The following is a 20,583-nucleotide window of genomic DNA, read 5'->3' as shown; positions in this document are numbered from 1 at the left end:
CTATCTACCTATCCATCCATTCATCCATCCATCCATCCATCCATCTATCCATCCATCCATCCATCCATCCATTCATCCATCTGTCCATCTATCTATCATCTATTTACCTATCCATCCATCCATCCATCCATCCATCCATTCATCCATCCATCCATCCATCCATCCATCCGTCCGTCCATCTATCTACCTATCCATCCATCCATTCATCCATCCATCTATCTACCTATCTATCCATCTATCCATCCATCCATCCATCCATCCGTCCATCTATCCATCCACTATCTATCTGTTTGTCCGTCCGTCCGTCCATCCATTCATCCACCTATCTATCCATCCATCTATACCTACCTACATACCTATCAATTTAAATCCCCTCTATCTATCATCTATCTACATATCCATCCATCCATCCATCCATCCATCCATCCATCCATCTATCCAATTATCTATTTTGTAGCAACGTCCAAAAAATGCAAAAGAGACAGGCCATTTTGCTCATTTAGCCTTGGCATAATATATTTGGGCATGCTTCACAGGGGATCAGTGCCACGCAGCTCAGTTCATTCACTGGTGAATAACATAATCTGGCCTTGCCAGGGTCCACCTGCCTTTACGCCACTGAGGGAGAGAGATGAGTCACACACTACAGTTCCCATTCATCCCCGGACGCGTCAGTCCTTCTGGCTCCATTTTAAAGATCCAGGATGGCCGAGTCACTCGGAGTCGGCCGCTACTCTCAGAAGATTGAATTCCCTAATGACGCCTTTCGCACCCGTGTTCATAAACTGGCTTTTGTCCAGGCACAATCAGGATGACATCAGCCGGCATCCTTTAAGATGATTCACATCGATATTGGCTTTTCTAGAGAGTTAAGTAGAAACAGGGACGGATACTCACTGCACAGAGCGATGACGTGGCTGCTGTCCTCGTGGACAAACTTCTTGGTTACGGCTTCCTCCATGATCTGTTTCACCTGCAAATGAAGGAAAAAACCCACAATACATTAGTGCTAATGTGACCGACGTCACGTCTGGCTTAATGTTCACTTCAAGTCCTTGATACAAACTCAGCACATCCTAATTAATACTAACTATGATTGTAATTAGACATTGTTCTATACACGTTTCCTCTGGGAGTGCAGGGAGTCGCGCCAAATGATGCATCATTTCTGTCTGTCAGAGTTCCAGACTTTTTAATTAATTGCAGTTTCCTGAAAGTTTCATCTTTTAAAGCATAATTAAAGAAAGGACTGTAGAAAAAAAGTTTTGGATGAATTACAGCTTTTTGATAGGGTGGGATGTGGTTGTCTGAGAGTCCACACAAACTACATTGGGCAAAAAACAGAGGATGGATGAATGGATAGCCGATCAGCCATAGCATTAAAACCACCTCCTTGTTTCTACACTCATTGCCCATTTTATCAGCTCCACTTACCATATACAGTGTATCACAAAAGTTAGTACACCCCTCACATTTCTGCAAATATTTCATTATATCTTTTCATGGGACAACACTATAGACATGAAACTTGGATATAACTTAGAGTAGTCAGTGTACAGCTTGTATAGCAGTGTAGATTTACTGTCTTCTGAAAATAACTCAACACGCAGCCATTAATGTCTAAATAGCTGGCAACATAAGTGAGTACACCCCACAGTCAACATGTCCAAATTGTGTCCAAATGTGTCGTTGTCCCTCCCTGGTGTCATGTGTCAAGGTCCCAGGTGTAAATGGGGAGCAGGGCTGTTAAATTTGGTGTTTTGGGTACAATTCTCTCATACTGGCCACTGGATATTCAACATGGCACCTCATGGCAAAGAACTCTCTGAGGATGTGAGAAATAGAATTGTTGCTCTCCACAAAGATGGCCTGGGCTATAAGAAGATTGCTAACACCCTGAAACTGAGCTACAGCATGGTGGCATGCTTCGCCAGGGTCGACCAAAGAAGTTGAGTCCACGTGTTCGGCGTCATATCCAGAGGTTGGCTTTAAAAAATAGACACATGAGTGCTGCCAGCATTGCTGCAGAGGTTGAAGACGTGGGAGGTCAGCCTGTCAGTGCTCAGACCATACGCCGCACACTGCATCAACTCGGTCTGCATGGTCGTCATCCCAGAAGGAAGCTGACGCACAAGAAAGCCAGCAAACAGTTTGCTGAAGACAAGCAGTCCAAGAACATGGATTACTGGAATGCCCTGTGGTCTGACGAGACCAAGATAAACTTGTTTGGCTCAGATGGTGTCCAGCATGTGTGGCGGCGCCCTGGTGAGAAGTACCAAGACAACTGTATCTTGCCTACAGTCAAGCATGGTGGTGGTAGCATCATGGTCTTGGGCTGCATGAGTGTTGCTGGCACTGGGGAGCTGCAGTTCATTGAGGGAAACATGAATTCCAACATGTACTGTGACATTCTGAAACAGAGCATGATCCCCTCCCTTCGAAAACTGGGCCTCATGGCAGTTTTCCAACACGATAACGACCCCAAACACAACCTCCAAGATGACAACTGCCTTGCTAAGGAAGCTGAAGGTAAAGGTGATGGACTAAACCCAATTGAGCACCTGTGGCGCATCCTCAAGTGGAAGGTGGAGCAGTTCAAGGTGTCTAACATCCACCAGCTCCGTGATGTCATCATGGAGGAGTGGAAGAGGATTCCAGTAGCAACCTGTGCAGCTCTGGTGAATTCCATGCCCAGGAGGGTTAAGGCAGTGCTGGATAATAATGGTGGTCACACAAAATATTGACACTTTGGGCACAATTTGGACATGTTCACTGTGGGGTGTACTCACTTATGTTGCCAGCCATTTAGACATTAATGGCTGTGTGTTGAGTTATTTTCAGAAGACAGTAAATCTACACTGCTATACAAGTTGTACACTGACTACTCTAAGTTATATCCAAGTTTCATGTCTATAGTGTTGTCCCACGAAAAGATATAATGAAATATTTGCAGAAATGTGAGGGGTGTACTCACTTTTGTGATACACTGTAGAAGCACTTTGTAGTTCTACAGTTACTGACTGTAATCCATCTGTTTCTCTGCATGCTTTGTTAGCTTTCACCCTGTTCTATAATGGTCAGGACCCCCACAGGACCACTACAGAGCAGGTATTATTTGGGTGGTGGATCATTCTCAGCACTGCAGTGACACTGACATGGTGGTGGTGTGTTAGTTTGTGTCGTGCTGGTATGAGTGGATCAGACACAGCAATGCTGCTGGAGTTTTTAAACACCTCACTGTCACTGCTGGACTGAGAATAGTCCACCAACCAAAAATATCCAACCAACAGTGCCCCGTGGGTGGCGTCCTGTGACCACTGATGAAGGTCTAGAAGATGACCAACTCAAACAGCTGCAATAGATGAGCGATCGTCTCTGACTTTACATCTACAAGGTGGACCAACTAGGTAGGAGTGTCTAATAGAGTGGACAGTGAGTGGACACGGTATTTAAAAACTCAAGCAGCGCTGCTGTGTCTGATCCACTCATATCAGCACAACACACACTAACACACCACCACCATGTCACTGTCACTGCAGTGCTGAGAATGATCCACCGCCTAAATAATACCTTTTCTATGGGGGTCCTGGGAGAGTCCTGACCATTGAAGAACAGCATGAAAGGGGGCTAACAAAGCATGTAGAGAAACAGATAGAGTACAGTCAGTAATTGTAGAACTACAAAGTGCTTCTATATGGTAAGTGGAGCTGATAAAATGGGCAATGAGTGTAGAAACAAGGAGGTGGTTTTAATGCTATGGCTGATCGGCTATCCATTCATCCATCCTCTGTTTTTTGCCCCCACCAGCTTACAGTACTGCTGAGATTCAAACCCTGGCTTATATAATATGCTGTTTTACAACTGTTGTAGATTTCATTGCTAATATATACGCGTCAATAAATTGGGCACCTTATTCTTGTAGAAGGAACAAGTGTTTGACTGCACAATAATAGGGTAAGACCCACTGTTGTACTAAAGTAATTTCTTTAATGCTGTCAGCCCTGCCAACCCAAATGTACCTATACACTCTTCGCAACTGGAACGCCATCTGGCCCCCAAAAAGAAAAGTTTGGACACCCCTGGTAAAGATAATTGTCACTACTACAAGTTTATTTATTCATATATTTGAAATACAAGAATGGTTGGGACACACGGTTGGTCTAATTCCATTCTGCCATTTAAAAGCACAGTTCAGGTGGTTTTGAATTCAGGTGGCTCTGCAAGCGTAAAATAATTATTACTAAGCTGGGAACTGAACAATACAGCATTAAATCCCATTGTCCAGCAGAGGCAGCAGGAACAATGGCTTTAATGAAGTCATTTTTCATGGATTATAATATCTGGGGATAAAGCGCGATCAGGAGCCTGTCAATCGATGCATACATGCTTTACAGTCATATCGCAGCAGCCCAGATGCTTCTCTCATCTACTGGATAATTGCTGGCATGGTCGCAGTCAGTAATAGACATTGACTTTCATATAGAAAAACCTGTTTGGGATTTAAAGTTGCTGAGCCAAACTGTGGACAACGTAATAGAGTACGTGAGTGAAAATTAAAACCACTTTTTTAAGAACTCAATGTTTATTTAAGCTGTAAATTATATATAAAGTCTCAAGAACATATAATAACATCGAAATAACAGCCTAAATATCCCTTCCCCCCCATTCCCCTATTCCTCCCACCCATCCATAACTACCACATGCATTACCAGTAAGTATAGAGACGTATGTTATTGATATTTTATTAATAAGCGTTTTGAATCTTCAATTCCATTCTGTCACATCGTCAGTGTAGATGGTTTTGCTCTATTGATTCTGGCGAAGATAATTCTAAATAGAATATATCTAAGAATGTGTAAAGCAGATGTTTGACTGTACAATTATGGTAATTGTATTACAGCTGTCAACCTTGCCAACAACGTACGTACACCCTCTCTGAAACTGGAATTCTGGAATCATCTAAATAAACATACGAATATTTAAAGCATATTCTTTCTCAACCAGGGGGCCAAGGTCTCCTAGGGGGCCTTAGTGAGCCTAGGGAGGGTCACGTTGCATTTAGTTGAGAAGTGTACAAAAGAATCGCACATGATGGGACGAGAAAATCAATAAGCTGCTGGCATAAGGAAGATTTCTTGTGATAGATATCTATTTTACACTGCCTATTTGAAAGAGAAAAGTAAAAAAATAATAAATTAATACATTAATTTACAGGAAAGTCTCAAGCCAACGCCCCTTTTGTGACTGGTCTCCTGTTAATGATCCACAGCTGCACCTTGTTTAGGGAAAACGCTCAGGACATTTAAGGAGGCAAGTCAACTGGATCATTCCAAGCTCATGTTATTTTGGTTTTGTCATGCTTTTGGTTTGGTTTGTCTGGTTTTCTTGCGTATGCTATTTTGGTCTCCTTGCTCAGTTTATCTGTTTGTCAGGTATAGCTCTAGCTCTACATTTACATTTTTGGCATTTAGCAGGCGCCTTTATCCAAAGTGACTTACATTACATTTACAGTATACAGTCTAAGCAATTGAGGGTTAAGGGCCTTGATCAAGGGCTCAACAGCAGCAACCTGGCAGTAGTGGGGCTAAAACCAGCGACCTTCTGATTACTAGGCCAGTACCTTAACCACTTGGCTACAACTTGCCCTACAAGCCTAGCTCTAGCTCATGTCTTTGTCCATGCTCTTTGTCCATGTCCAAGTCTTGTTTAGTGTTTAGTCTTGTTCATGTCTTGTGTTAGTCTTGTTCATGCTTAGCTTTAGCACTGTTAGCTTAAGGTTTAAGTTTGGTTACATTCATTGTTCATGTATGTTTAGATTAGCAGTTAGCTTAGGGCATTTGTTAGGGTCTTGTGTGTAATTCCCTATCTTGTGTTTTGTTATTATTAAACTTTGTTAAACATTTCTGCAGGTGTTTCCACCACCTGCTGTCCCGTCTTAGCCCAATCGTTACAATTACCATACAGGAGATCTCTTGTGATGTCATACAATTGTTTTAAACTACCTACAGCCTAGGTTAAGTCTTTGAGAATGAACAAATAATTGATTCGACCACCTCAAAAGTGTGACCACCTAAATAATACCTGCCCATTGAAGAACAGGGCAAAAGCAGGTTAAACAAGTATGTAGAGAAACAGATGGACTACAGTCAGTCATTGTAGAACTACAAAGTGCTTCTATATGGTAAGTGGAGCTGATAAAATGGACAGTATGTTGCATAACTTTTTATTGAATAAATAAAATGATGTCGTCACAAACAGTTCCTCCTTATATATAATTTTGAATGCGAGCTTAAAACCATTAGGTGTGACAAATATGCAAGAATTAAAATGGGCATTTTCACAGCATTTTATAGTAATTTAATTAATTACCACCATAAACTGTAAGCACAAACAGTCTAATACAAATAAATACACTGTGCTGTAAAATTTCATTTCTGCAAAATGTACTATATGGCGATTTATACCTTTAATATGATATAAAATGAGAAACTGCATGAGAAAAAAGAGAATTGTGGTCATATTCTCCACACTTGGGAACAGTAATTATTATAGATAGCAAAAACAACACTAAAAGCAACTGTTTTGGTTTGAAAAGGCCACCTCTCATAATCCTCGCCAGCAGCGGCTGTATAAATGGTGAATTGATGCAATTAAACTTCAGAGGTCGCTGCTGATGCTTTCTGTTTCTAGGCAACAAGGAGGCTGATAAGTGCAGCTGATAGTGACAAAAGCCCGAGGTGTAACATAAAGAACGCTGAGAAATGAGAACAAAAAAGAGCTCTCCTGTATTTATATATTTATAAACGCTTCTGATATACCGAACATTTTCCCCTTACATACATCCTTCATGCTTGATTTACTGCTCTTGGGTTTCGCCGTCGTCACGACCGCAAGCGGCTTACATCCAGAAACACTGACGTGATCCCCGGACTGACATGGAAATCAATACTCATTTGTGAAAGCCAAAGAAAAAAAGCATTCAGAAGTGTATAGATCCAATAAGTGTAATTTTAAAATGTTTGGTTTCTTAGACGGATTAAAAAGGTCACACTGTACTACAAATAAAGCTGGCTTAGACTGCCTTTAAGAACCAAGAGCCAGACAAGATTAATGCACAGGATCTCTTTAAAGCTTCATTAACAAGGTAATGTTAAAATTTCCTCATTAACCCGAGGCACTGGCCTGCTCCTGACAGCACAGATTTAAGACAGGGCATACGTCACTGATAGAAAACAGAAGGTGTAAGCTCTTAGGTTTGGTTGCCCAGCCTGTGAGGTTTTATTACATCATAATGAACAATTATAGTATCCTTAATTTTGTTTAGGATCAATAATGTATCTATCTGTCTGCCTGTCTTCCTGTCTCTCTGTCGGTCTGTATTTCTGTCTTAAGAAAAATCAGACTACTGTCCTGCTGTATGTAAGCGATATAAAATCTGGATAAAAAAATTCGAGGTAATAATAATTAAAAACAAAAAACATAATTTTTTTAATTTAAATTAAATTAATATATATATATATATACAGTATATACAGTGTATCACAAAAGTGAGTACACCCCTCACATTTCTGCAAATATTTCATTATATCTTTTCATGGGACAACACTATAGACATGAAACTTGGATATAACTTAGAGTAGTCAGTGTACAGCTTGTATAGCAGTGTAGATTTACTGTCTTCTGAAAATAACTCAACATACAGCCATTAATGTCTAAATAGCTGGCAACATAAGTGAGTACACACCACAGTGAACATGTCCAAATTGTGCCCAAATGTGTCGTTGTCCCACCCTGGTGTCATGTGTCAAGGTCCCAGGTGTGAATGGGGAGCAGGGCTGTTAAATTTGGTGTTTTGGGTACAATTCTCTCATACTGGCCACTGGATATTCAACATGGCACCTCATGGCAAAGAACTCTCTGAGGATGTGAGAAATAGAATTGTTGCTCTCCACAAAGATGGCCTGGGCAATAAGAAGATTGCTAACACCCTGAAACTGAGCTACAGCATGGTGGCCAAGGTCATACAGCGGTTTTCCAGGACAGGTTCCACTCTGAACAGGCTTCGCCAGGGTCGACCAAAGAAGTTGAGTCCACGTGTTCGGCGTCATATCCAGAGGTTGGCTTTAAAAAATAGACACATGAGTGCTGCCAGCATTGCTGCAGAGGTTGAAGACGTGGGAGGTCAGCCTGTCAGTGCTCAGACCATACGCCGCACACTGCATCAACTCGGTCTGCATGGTCGTCATCCCAGAAAAAAGCTGACGCACAAGAAAGCCCACAAACAGTTTGCTGAAGACAAGCAGTCCAAGAACATGGATTACTGGAATGCCCTGTGGTCTGACGAGACCAAGATAAACTTGTTTGGCTCAGATGGTGTCCAGCATGTGTGGCGGCGCCCTGATGAGAAGTACCAAGACAACTGTATCTTGCCTACAGTCAAGCATGGTGGTGGTAGCATCATGGTCTTGGGCTGCATGAGTGTTGCTGGCACTGGGGAGCTGCAGTTCATTGAGGGAAACATGAATTTCAACATGTACTGTGACATTCTGAAACAGAGCATGATCCCCTCCCTTCGAAAACTGGCACTCATGGCAGTTTTCCAACAGGATAACGACCCCAAACACAACCTCCAAGATGACAACTGCCTTGCTGAGGAAGCTGAAGGTAAAGGTGATGGACTAAACCCAATTGAGCACCTGTGGCGCATCCTCAAGTGGAAGGTGGAGGAGTTCAAGGTGTCTAACATCCACCAGCTCCGTGATGTCATCATGGAGGAGTGGAAGAGGATTCCAGTAGCAACCTGTGCAGCTCTGGTGAACTCCATGCCCAGGAGGGTTAAGGCAGTGCTGGATAATAATGGTGGTCACACAAAATATTGACACTTTGGGCACAATTTGGACATGTTCACTGTGGGGTGTACTCACTTATGTTGCCAGCCATTTAGACATTAATGGCTGTGTGTTGAGTTATTTTCAGAAGACAGTAAATCTACACTGCTATACAAGTTGTACACTGACTACTCTAAGTTATATCCAAGTTTTATTTCTATAGTGTTGTCCCATGAAAAGATATAATGAAATATTTGCAGAAATGTGAGGGGTGTACTCACTTTTGTGATACACTGTATATAACATTTATTAACATATATACATATAAAAATTTCAATTTAATTGATTAGTGATTGATAATTGATTATAAATATATCTTAATAAATTAAATTTAAATATATATATGTATATATATATATATATATACTAGGGCTGTCGAAGTTAACGCGATAATAACGCATTAACGCAATTTCAATTTAACGCGATTAAAAATAATAGTGCCGTTAACGCAAATTCTAGTTCATGTTGAGACTTGACTGGTAGAACAAACGTTTTAATGTCGGACTTGCCACCGTTTTTCATTTGCGGTTTGTTAACATAATGTAACCGATCGTGGTAGTGATGCACTTGCATAATAAAGAAATAAATACACGCTATATTCACAAGTTGTCGGGAGCAGAACACTTTTATTAACTTATTCTGTTAAGGTACCAAATACCGGAAAGCTGAGTCAAGCACGTTAGTCCATGCACTATGGAAGCCCCAAAGGGTCAAAACACACTCACTTCGTGTAGAAACGGCCATCAAACCATTGTCACGATACAACCACAGAAAAGTCTGTTACAATAACTACGCCTTATCCCACCTAAAGCACCGCTGATCTACAATGTTTGCTGATGGAGAAATTCTAACCTACAATCTGACATTTACTGCCTAGTATGTGAGTGAATAAACTCCCTTACAGTTTTCTCTTGTCCCAGCAGTTTTTAACATCAGTACATTTAGCATAAAATGTGTTCACCATTTTAATTGTAACATTTCACTTAAAAATCCTTGTTTTCTATAACATTTACACAGATTTTTTTTAATGCGATTAATCGCGATTAACTATATGAAATTCTGAGATTAATCGCGATTAAAAATTTTAATCGTTTGACAGCCCTAATATATACATATTAATAGACTTAATTTATATATATATATATATATATATATATTAATAAACGTAATTCAAATATATTATATATATATATATATATATATACAGTATATATACTGTATATACATATTTAAATTAAATTTATTTAAATATATATAATATATATATATATATATATATATATATATATATTTAAATGTAACTTATTAAGATATATATATATATATATATATAAATTACATTTATTAATATATATGTATATATATATATACAGTGTATCACAAAAGTGAGTACACCCCTCACATTTCTGCAAATATTTCATTATATCTTTTCATGGGACAACACTATAGACATGAAACTTGGATATAACTTAGAGTAGTCAGTGTACAGCTTGTATAGCAGTGTAGATTTACTGTCTTCTGAAAATAACTCAACACACAGCCATTAATGTCTAAATAGCTGGCAACATAAGTGAGTACACCCCACAGTGAACATGTCCAAATTGTGCCCAAAGTGTCAATATTTTGTGTGACCACCATTATTATCCAGCACTGCCTTAACCCTCCTGGGCATGGAATTCACCAGAGCTGCACAGGTTGCTACTGGAATCCTCTTCCACTCCTCCATGATGACATCACGGAGCTGGTGGATGTTAGACACCTTGAACTCCTCCACCTTCCACTTGAGGATGCGCCACAGGTGCTCAATTGGGTTTAGTCCATCACCTTTACCTTCAGCTTCCTCAGCAAGGCAGTTGTCATCTTGGAGGTTGTGTTTGGGGTCGTTATCCTGTTGGAAAACTGCCATGAGGCCCAGTTTTCGAAGGGAGGGGATCATGCTCTGTTTCAGAATGTCACAGTACATGTTGGAATTCATGTTTCCCTCAATGAACTGCAGCTCCCCAGTGCCAGCAACACTCATGCAGCCCAAGACCATGATGCTACCACCACCATGCTTGACTGTAGGCAAGATACAGTTGTCTTGGTACTTCTCACCAGGGTGCCGCCACACATGCTGGACACCATCTGAGCCAAACAAGTTTATCTTGGTCTCGTCAGACCACAGGGCATTCCAGTAATCCATGTTCTTGGACTGCTTGTCTTCAGCAAACTGTTTGCTGGCTTTCTTGTGCGTCAGCTTCCTTCTGGGATGACGACCATGCAGACCGAGTTGATGCAGTGTGCGGCGTATGGTCTGAGCACTGACAGGCTGACCTCCCACGTCTTCAACCTCTGCAGCAATGCTGGCAGCACTCATGTGTCTATTTTTTAAAGCCAACCTCTGGATATGACGCCGAACACGTGGACTCGACTTCTTTGGTCGACCCTGGCGAAGCCTGTTCCGAGTGGAACCTGTCCTGGAAAACCGCTGTATGACCTTGGCCACCATGCTGTAGCTCAGTTTCAGGGTGTTAGCAATCTTCTTATAGCCCAGGCCATCTTTGTGGAGAGCAACAATTCTATTTCTCACATCCTCAGAGAGTTCTTTGCCATGAGGTGCCATGTTGAATATCCAGTGGCCAGTATGAGAGAATTGATACCCAAAACACCAAATTTAACAGCCCTGCTCCCCATTTACACCTGGGACCTTGACACATGACACCAGGGAGGGACGACGACACATTTGGGCACAATTTGGACATGTTCACTGTGGGGTGTACTCACTTATGTTGCCAGCTATTTAGACATTAATGGCTGTGTGTTGAGTTATTTTCAGAAGACAGTAAATCTACACTGCTATACAAGCTGTACACTGACTACTCTAAGTTATATCCAAGTTTCATGTCTATAGTGTTGTCCCATGAAAAGATATAATGAAATATTTGCAGAAATGTGAGGGGTGTACTCACTTTTGTGATACACTGTATATATATATATATATATACAGTATATATATATATATACAGTATATATATATATATATATATATATATATATATATATATATATATATATATATATATATATATATATATATATATAAATATTTAAATTTAACCGTGCTGATATTCGTGATAACAGCACGGCCTTTTCACACCACAACTGTATTACTCCGCTGACGCGTTGCCAGTAACGACAAGCTTCATGCACACAAACGCGCACGCAGGCAACACAGCATTTTTTCCCGATCGCGTTTTAAATCCGTTATCTGATACACAATCTAGCACACTGTGTAGGGAACATAAATCAATTGTCTAATTCACTACCTAGTGCACTATGTAGGGAACATAAATCCGTGATCTGATACACAATCTAGTGCACTGTGTAGGGAACATAAATCAATTGTCTAATATATTGTCTATTGTCTTTTTGATTGCACAGATTATATGTTCCATTAAAGGTAGAAATAAATCTAAAATGATTTATATTGGTCTGATTGTTACATCACAAAGAACAGGCACTTTAACAGGGGTGTGTAGATGTTTTATATCCACCAAGTCGGTAATAATAAAGTAATTTTGCCATCCGTCATACATTAGCAGCTTTGAGTGAAAGTGAGTTTGCAGAATAGTCAGTAAATTGCTTTATAACCTTATGTTACATAACTAGTTTTAAGGCTTATTATAGTGAACTACTTGTCTTGAGGTTAAAGATTAACAGAATTCAGAGGCTGGGAAAACAGTATGCCAATTTCTCAAGCAATCCCAAATCAGAAAACAGTTGGGACAGTATGGAAAATGTAAATAAAATATAAACGCAGTGTTTCTTACATTTACTTTGACTTTTATTTGATTGCAGACAGTTTAAACTTGAGATATTTCATGTTTTGCCTGGTCAAATAAATTTTATTTGTTAATAAACATCCATTCCTGCATTTCAGGCCTGCAACACATTCCAAAAAAGTTGGGACAGGGACAATTTAGTGCCTCATCAACTAAATAATGATGTGATTTCAAACAGGTGATTGTATTCAACTGGTACAAGAGCAGTATCCACAAAAGGCTGAGTCTCTGATAAGCAGAGGATCTCCAGTTCATCAACAAATGCGTGAGAAAATTATTGAAATGTTTAAAAACAATGAACCTCAAAGAAAGATTGGAAGGGATTTGCAAATTTCTCCCTCTACAGTGCATAATATCACTAAACGATTCAAGAAATCTTTTAGGAATTTTAGTGTGTAATGGGCAAAAGCTCAAGTCTTAGCTGGTAGCTCAGTGGTTAAGGTACTGGACTACTAATCAAAAGGTTGATGGTTTAGCCACACCATTGCCAAGTAACCAGTATTGGGCCAACGAGCAATGCCCTTAACCCTTAATTGCTCAGATTGTATTTAGTTATAACTGTTGGACACTTCTTACTAATCTATATGAGCTACGATCCCTCAGACAGTACAGCATCAAGAACCGTCATTCATCAATAGCTGATATAACCACATGGGTGAGGGATTACTTTAACAAACCTTAGTCAAGCACTACAATACAGAGATACATGCACAAATACTACTTAAATCTTTACTCTGCTAAACAGAAGCCTTATGAAACAGCGTCGACTTGATCACACTGCGTCCGCCGGCTTGTCTTCTTCCCATAGTGCATCCTGGTGCCATGTGTTCCCCAGATAAGCGACACGCACCCGGCCATTCACATGATGTAAAAGAAAACGTGATTCATCAGACCAGGCCACCTTCTTCCATTGCTCCATGGTCTAGTTCCGATGCTCACGTGCCCATTGTAGGTGCTTTCGGCGGTGGACAGGGGTCAGCATGGGCACCCTGACTGGTCTGCGGCTATGCAGCCCCATACACAACAAACTGTGATACACTGTGTATTCTGACACCTTTCCATCAGAACCAGCATTAACTTCTTCAGCAATTTGTTGGATCGGACCACACGGGCCAGCCTTCGCTCCTCACATGCATCAATGAGCCTTGGCCGCCCATGACCCTGTCGCCGGTTTACCACTGTTCCTTCCTTGGACCACTTTTGATTGTTACTGACCACTGCAGTTTTGGAGATGCTCCGACCGAGTCGTCTAGCCATCACAATTTGGCCCTTGTCAAACTCGTTCAAATCCTTACGCTTGTCCATTTTTCCTGCTTCTAACATCAACTTTAAGGATAAAATGTTCACTCACTGGCTAATATATTCCACCTACTAACAGGTGCCGTGATGAAGAGATAATCAGTGTTATTCACTTCACCTGTCAGTGCTAATAATATTATGCCTGGTCGGTGTATAAAATGTAATTTTTAATAGTATTTAAAATGTGAGGGCCATTCCAAAGACTTCAGTTTGTGTTTCTTGAAGTAGTTAGTGGTAGAAGTGAATTTTAAGGTATGATATAGATTATTGGCTTGTTGCACAAGCCTGTTTTTTTTTTCAGATTCACATTCACATTTTCTGCCTGACCGAGTTATCATTTTCTTTTAAAATTTGCTGTTTGCCGATCCACAGCCCTAAAGCGTTTAGATCCACCCCATTTTCAACAGTTGGAAAGGTGTTATTTTCATCAAATGCTTCCTTCCCCCCCAAAGCACATCTACACTGATCAGCCATAACATTAAAACACCCTCCTTGTTTCTACAATCACTGTCCATTTTATCAGCTCCACTTACCATATAGAAGCACTTTGTAGTTCTACAATTACTGACTGTAGTCCATCTATTTTTCTACATACCTTTTTAGCCTGCTTTCACCCTGTTCTTCAATGTTCAGGACCCTCAAAGGACCACTACAGAGCAGATATTATTTAGGTAGTGGACTATTCACAGCACTGCAGTAACAATGACATGGTGGTGGTGTGTTAGTGTGTGTTGTGCTGGTATGAGTGGATCAGACACAGCACAGCTGCTGGAGTTTTTAAATACCGTGTCCACTCACTGTCCACTCTATTAGACACTCCGACCTAGTTGGTCCACCTTGTAGATGTAAAGTCAGAGACGATCGCTCATCTATTGCTGCCGTTTGAGTTGGCCATTGTCTAGACCTTCATCTGTGGTCACAGGACGCTGCCCACGGGGCGCTGTTGGCTGGATATTTTTGGTTGGTGGACTATTCTCAGTCCAGCAGTACACACACTAACACCACCACCATGTCAGTGTCACTGCAGTGCTGAGAATGACCCACCACCCAAATAATACCTGCTCTGTGGTGGTCCTGGGAGAGTCCTGACCATTGAAGAACAGCATGAAAGGGGGCTAACAAAGCATGAAGAGAAACAGATGGACTACAGTCAGTAATTGTAGAACTGTGGAGCTGATAAAATAAATTGCAGATTGTGTTTCTGCAAGTACCACTACTGTGTCAGCTCAACCTTACTGTTATATGCTGGTTTTGCTCTGCCATTCTGGTGAGCATACAAGCAGCTCTGAGTTTTCTAGCTTCGGATCTTGCCTTGCTTTACATAATTCCATTACCTGCCATTTCTTAATTGTAATTGAGAAATTACAAACTGATTGCTAGAACTGCTTTGCGATCTTTCCATAGTCCTTTTTCTACTTTTAGGCATCAGTTGCAGTTGTATTACATTTTAGGGCAGTTGTTGCCTAGTGGTAAAGGTCCTGGACTAGTAAGCAGAAGGTTGCTGGTTCAAGCCCCTCCCACTGCCAGGTTGCCACTGTTGGGCCCTTGAGCAAAGCCTAAACTCTCAATTGCTTATACTGCATAATGTAAGTCACTAAATGCATTTACATCAATAAGTTGCAATAAAAAGAAGCCCATGATTGTCTAGTGTTGGTACAAGGTTTAAAAATTGTATTAATGACTAATTTTAGAATTGTACTTACTTTTTGTTAAAGGTAATCAAATATAAAACTACTTTTATATCGTTTGCTGCAGAGGTTGTTTATGGTGCTTTAAAGTGCCCAAATCTTACCATACCATACCACCACATCTCAATGCACAATACCTCAAACCTACCTTGAGATATACTGGGTTTCACTTCTCATGCCAAATTCTGGCCCTACCATCTGTATGTCTTGGCAACAATTGAAATGTATCAGACCAGGCATTTTTTTCACATCTTCATCGGTCCAGTGTTGGGAGAGTCTGTGCCCACAGTAGTATCCTGTGGCTGACAAGAGGAACATCTATTCCTGCAGTTCAGTCAAGACATTCCAAAAAAAGCTGAGACAGGGCCAATTCAGGGCTAAAAATTAGGATAAATCTTAATGATTTTAATGATTTTTGCTTTTAAGAGCACAAGCAGCATCCACAAAAGTATATACAGTGTATCACAAAAGTGAGTACACCCCTCACATTTCTGCAAATATTTCATTATATCTTTTCATGGGACAACACTATAGAAATAAAACTTGGATATAACTTAGAGTAGTCAGTGTACAGCTTGTATAGCAGTGTAGATTTACTGTCTTCTGAAAATAACTCAACACACAGCCATTAATGTCTAAATGGCTGGCAACATAAGTGAGTACACCCCACCGTGAACATGTCCAAATTGTGCCCAAATGTGTCGTTGTCCCTCCCTGGTGTCATGTGTCAAGGTCCCAGGTGTAAATGGGGAGCAGGGCTGTTAAATTTGGTGTTTTGGGTACAATTCTCTCATACTGGCCACTGGATATTCAACATGGCACCTCATGGCAAAGAACTCTCTGAGGATGTGAGAAATAGAATTGTTGCTCTCCACAAAGATGGCCTGGGCTATAAGAAGATTGCTAACACCCTGAAACTGAGCTACAGCATGGTGGCCAAGGTCATACAGCGGTTTTCCAGGACAGGTTCCACTCGGAACAGGCTTCGCCAGGGTCGACCAAAGAAGTTGAGTCCACGTGTTCGGCGTCATATCCAGAGGTTGGCTTTAAAAAATAGACACATGAGTGCTGCCAGCATTGATGCAGAGGTTGAAGACGTGGGAGGTCAGCCTGTCAGTGCTCAGACCATACGCCGCACACTGCATCAACTCGGTCTGCATGGTCGTCATCCCAGAAGGAAGCTGACGCACAAGAAAGCCCGCAAACAGTTTGCTAAAGACAAGCAGTCCAAGAACATGGATTACTGGAATGCCCTGTGGTCTGACGAGACCAAGATAAACTTGTTTGGCTCAGATGGTGTCCAGCATGTGTGGCGGCGCCCTGGTGAGAAGTACCAAGACAACTGTATCTTGCCTACAGTCAAGCCTGGTGGTGGTAGCATCATGGTCTTGGGCTGCATGAGTGTTGCTGGCACTGGGGAGCTGCAGTTCATTGAGGGAAACATGAATTCCAACATGTACTGTGACATTTTGAAACAGAGCATGATCCCCTCCCTTCGAAAACTGGGCCTCATGGCAGTTTTCCAACAGGATAACGACCCCAAACACAACCTCCAAGATGACAACTGCCTTGCTGAGAAAGCTGAAGGTAAAGGTGATGGACTAAACCCAATTGAGCACCTGTGGCGCATCCTCAAGTGGAAGGTGGAGGAGTTCAAGGTGTCTAACATCCACCAGCTCCGTGATGTCATCATGGAGGAGTGGAAGAGGATTCCAGTAGCAACCTGTGCAGCTCTGGTGAATTCCATGCCCAGGAGGGTTAAGGCAGTGCTGGATAATAATGGTGGTCACACAAAATATTTACACTTTGGGCACAATTTGGACATGTTCACTGTGGGGTGTACTCACTTATGTTGCCAGCCATTTAGACATTAATGGCTGTGTGTTGAGTTATTTTCAGAAGACAGTAAATCTACACTGCTATACAAGTTGTACACTGACTACTCTAAGTTATATCCAAGTTTTATTTCTATAGTGTTGTCCCATGAAAAGATATAATAAAATATTTGCAGAAATGTGAGGGGTGTACTCACTTTTGTGATACACTGTATATATGAAATTTGTTGAGGGGGACCAAAATTTTTTTTCATGAGCCCCTAGTTACGCCACTGGCTAGATACGTTTAACAAAAAATGGTTACCAATAATGCTTGAAATGCAGGAACTGTAACTACCTCTTTTCTTAATTATTTTTTACCTATTGTTTTGTGTAATGAATAAAAAAAAATCAGTTCAAAAAAAAGAAAGTGCCCAAACTTGCATATACAGTGGTGTTCAAAAAAATAGCAGTCCAACACCATTAACCTGATAAATCACTGTTTTTATTAGAAATGCTATTTCCAATATAGCAAAAAAATTACTTGAAAGTGTAGTAGAATAATGAAAACAAAACAAACCCAACAATTGGGACATGCATGCCACTCATTCTGAGTGGTCGAAGCATTGATTGAAAGAGGGTTGTTCAAAATAATAGCAGTGAGGAGATCAATTGGTAAAGTCATTCATTCTGCAGATTATTTAAGGTAGGCGGGAGGCAAATGTTGCACATGTTGGTCATAGCACATTTCCTTTTGAAATACTGGGTAAAATGGGTTGTTCCAGACATTGTTCTGATGAACAGCGTACTTTGATTAAAAAGTTGATTGTAGAGGGAAAAACATACAGAGAAGTGAAGCAAATTATTGGCTGCTCATCTAAAATGATCTCAAATGCCTTGAAGTGACAACCAAAACCTGAAAGACGCAGAAAGAAGCGAGGAACTACTGTTCAAATGGATCGAAGAATAACCAAAATGGCAAATACTCAGCCAATGATCACCTCCAGAAAGATCAAGGAACATCTGAAGTTCCCAGTGAGTACAGAAGATGATTAAGTGAAGCCAATTTACCAGCAAGAACTCCTTGCAAAGTTCCGTTATTAAGAAAAAGACACGTCCTGAATGGGTTCAAATTTGCCAAGGAACACATTGACTGGTCCAAAGAGAAATGGAATTGGGTCTAGTGGCCGTAGACAGTATGTCAGACATCCCCGAGCACTGAATCAAGCCGAAGTTCAATGTGAAGGTAGTAAAGCATGGTGGTACAAAATGATGATATGGGATGTTTCTCATACCGTGGTGTTACGCCTATTTATCACATACGAGGGATCATGGATCAGTTTAAATATATCAGAATACTTGAGGACATCATGTTGCCCTATGTCGAAGAGGAAATGTCTTTAAAATGGGTGTTTCAACATGACAATGACCCAAAAACTTGGTTACAGACAAACTAAATTGAGGTAATAGAGTGGCCAGCCCAATCCCCTGACTTCAATCCCATAGAGAACTTGTGTTCTGACATCTGAAACATGTTTTTTTGAGGCAAAACTTAAAAATTGCAGAACTGTGGAATGTAGTCTAATCATCCTGGACTGGAATACCTGTTCAGAGGTGCCAGAAGTTGGTCGACTCCATGCAACACAGATCTCGGAAACAATTGTTATGCCACTAAATATTAGTTCAGTAATTTAAAGTAAAGCGAAACCTCAAACATTTTCCGTTTATAGATAAAACATTTTTTTTAGTTTTTTTTAGTTTTTTAAGAAAAATGCTGCACTGCTATTTTTTTGAACAGCCTAATATTAAATTTTCTTAATTTTCTGTAAAGGATTAACACAAACTGGCTAAATGTTGTTAATGTTTTGATTTAGAATTGAAAGTGAGGTATTTTCACTGCATTTGCACCATTGCATGGAAATAAAAGTTACTTTTTTTCTGTATGTGTGAGAAAAAAAAAGCCAACCATCAGGTGCACTGTCTGTCATGGCTGAGCTGAGGTTTAGCATTTCAGGGGTGTATGTAATGTACACTCCTGCAGATCTGCACAAAACAATAGGCTTACTAGTACAGTGGGTAGTGGCGCACAAGCCATTTCCGTGTGCAAAGCCAGGTTTGCTCATTCAACAGGTGGGAGTGCAGTTCAGTTCATGGTCACGATTAACCATTAATCCATATAAAACACTACACACTGCTGGGTATATCTGAAACCAGATTATACAGTAGAAATACACAATATAATACAATACAATACAGGGAGCAATTAAAGAACATTAAAGGATGCATGTGTGCTGTTTTGCGCCATATCCCTTTAATGCGCGCATATATGGATGGGTATGGGGAAGGGGGGGCGTAAATATGAATGGGCATCAATGGAAACTCGACTCTGCAGGATTTAATATAACAGTGCAATTCAGATCAATGTGATGCATGGCATTAAAATCATGCCAAACTTTCCACGTGGGATTGCATGTACATCCATGTCAATAAACACACTGATTGCACTGTAATAAGGAGCAATGTAGGATGCCCTGATGCTCCATATTTATCAATGCAAGCAATTCGGTCAAATAACCCGCACTCACCTCTCGTTTCACGTTCCATAGCAATTTCTCTTTAAATTCTTCCTCTGTAGCAGAACCCATCGCCCCGGTCTGTGTGGCACCCAGTACCCAGCGCGCAGCATAAACCGATGTGCAGATGAATAGATACTGGCTATTGTTTTTATCCTCGCTTCCTCTTAATGTACCCGTGAGTGCGCGCGCGCGCGTGCGTGAGAGCGTGTGCGCGCGCGTGTGTGTGTGTGTGAGCGTGTGTGTGCGCGCGCGCGTCTGCTGACAGCTGACGCAGCCGGTCGCCCCTCAACCTCCTCGTTTCCTACCTCCTTAGTGACGTCACAAGCATTCACACGCCCCCCCCAGGCTTGCCGACCAATAAGAGAACAGAGTGGCGGACCGAAGCCGAGCCCGTGTATTTTTAGCTCCTGATCTAATCTGAATACTGTAATGGACGTGATCCATTCAGTACACGGTGTCTTCTTGTGTCATGTGAAGTGTGTGTGTGTGATGATTTG

General features: G+C 41.0%; 1 protein-coding gene across 2 annotated transcripts in view; it reads right to left on the bottom strand.

Moving 5' to 3' along the window:
- The window catches only part of sgsm2 (small G protein signaling modulator 2), an 85,909-nt gene extending 65,676 nt beyond the window's left edge, over positions 1 to 20,233 (bottom strand). For both annotated transcript variants that reach the window (XM_063016370.1, XM_063016369.1), the window contains exons 1-2: positions 20,096 to 20,233; positions 898 to 973 (exon numbers count right to left, since the gene is read on the bottom strand). In XM_063016370.1, coding sequence (XP_062872440.1) covers positions 898 to 973; positions 20,096 to 20,155 — 136 coding nt within the window. In that variant the 5' untranslated portion in view covers positions 20,156 to 20,233. The remainder of the gene's footprint in view (positions 1 to 897; positions 974 to 20,095) is intronic.
- Positions 20,234 to 20,583: the final 350 nt, after the last annotated feature.

The sequence above is a fragment of the Trichomycterus rosablanca genome, chromosome 20 (assembly GCF_030014385.1).
Source record: "Trichomycterus rosablanca isolate fTriRos1 chromosome 20, fTriRos1.hap1, whole genome shotgun sequence".
Classification (NCBI taxonomy): Eukaryota; Metazoa; Chordata; class Actinopteri; order Siluriformes; family Trichomycteridae; genus Trichomycterus; species Trichomycterus rosablanca.
This window is presented reverse-complemented; position numbering and strand designations above follow the sequence as displayed.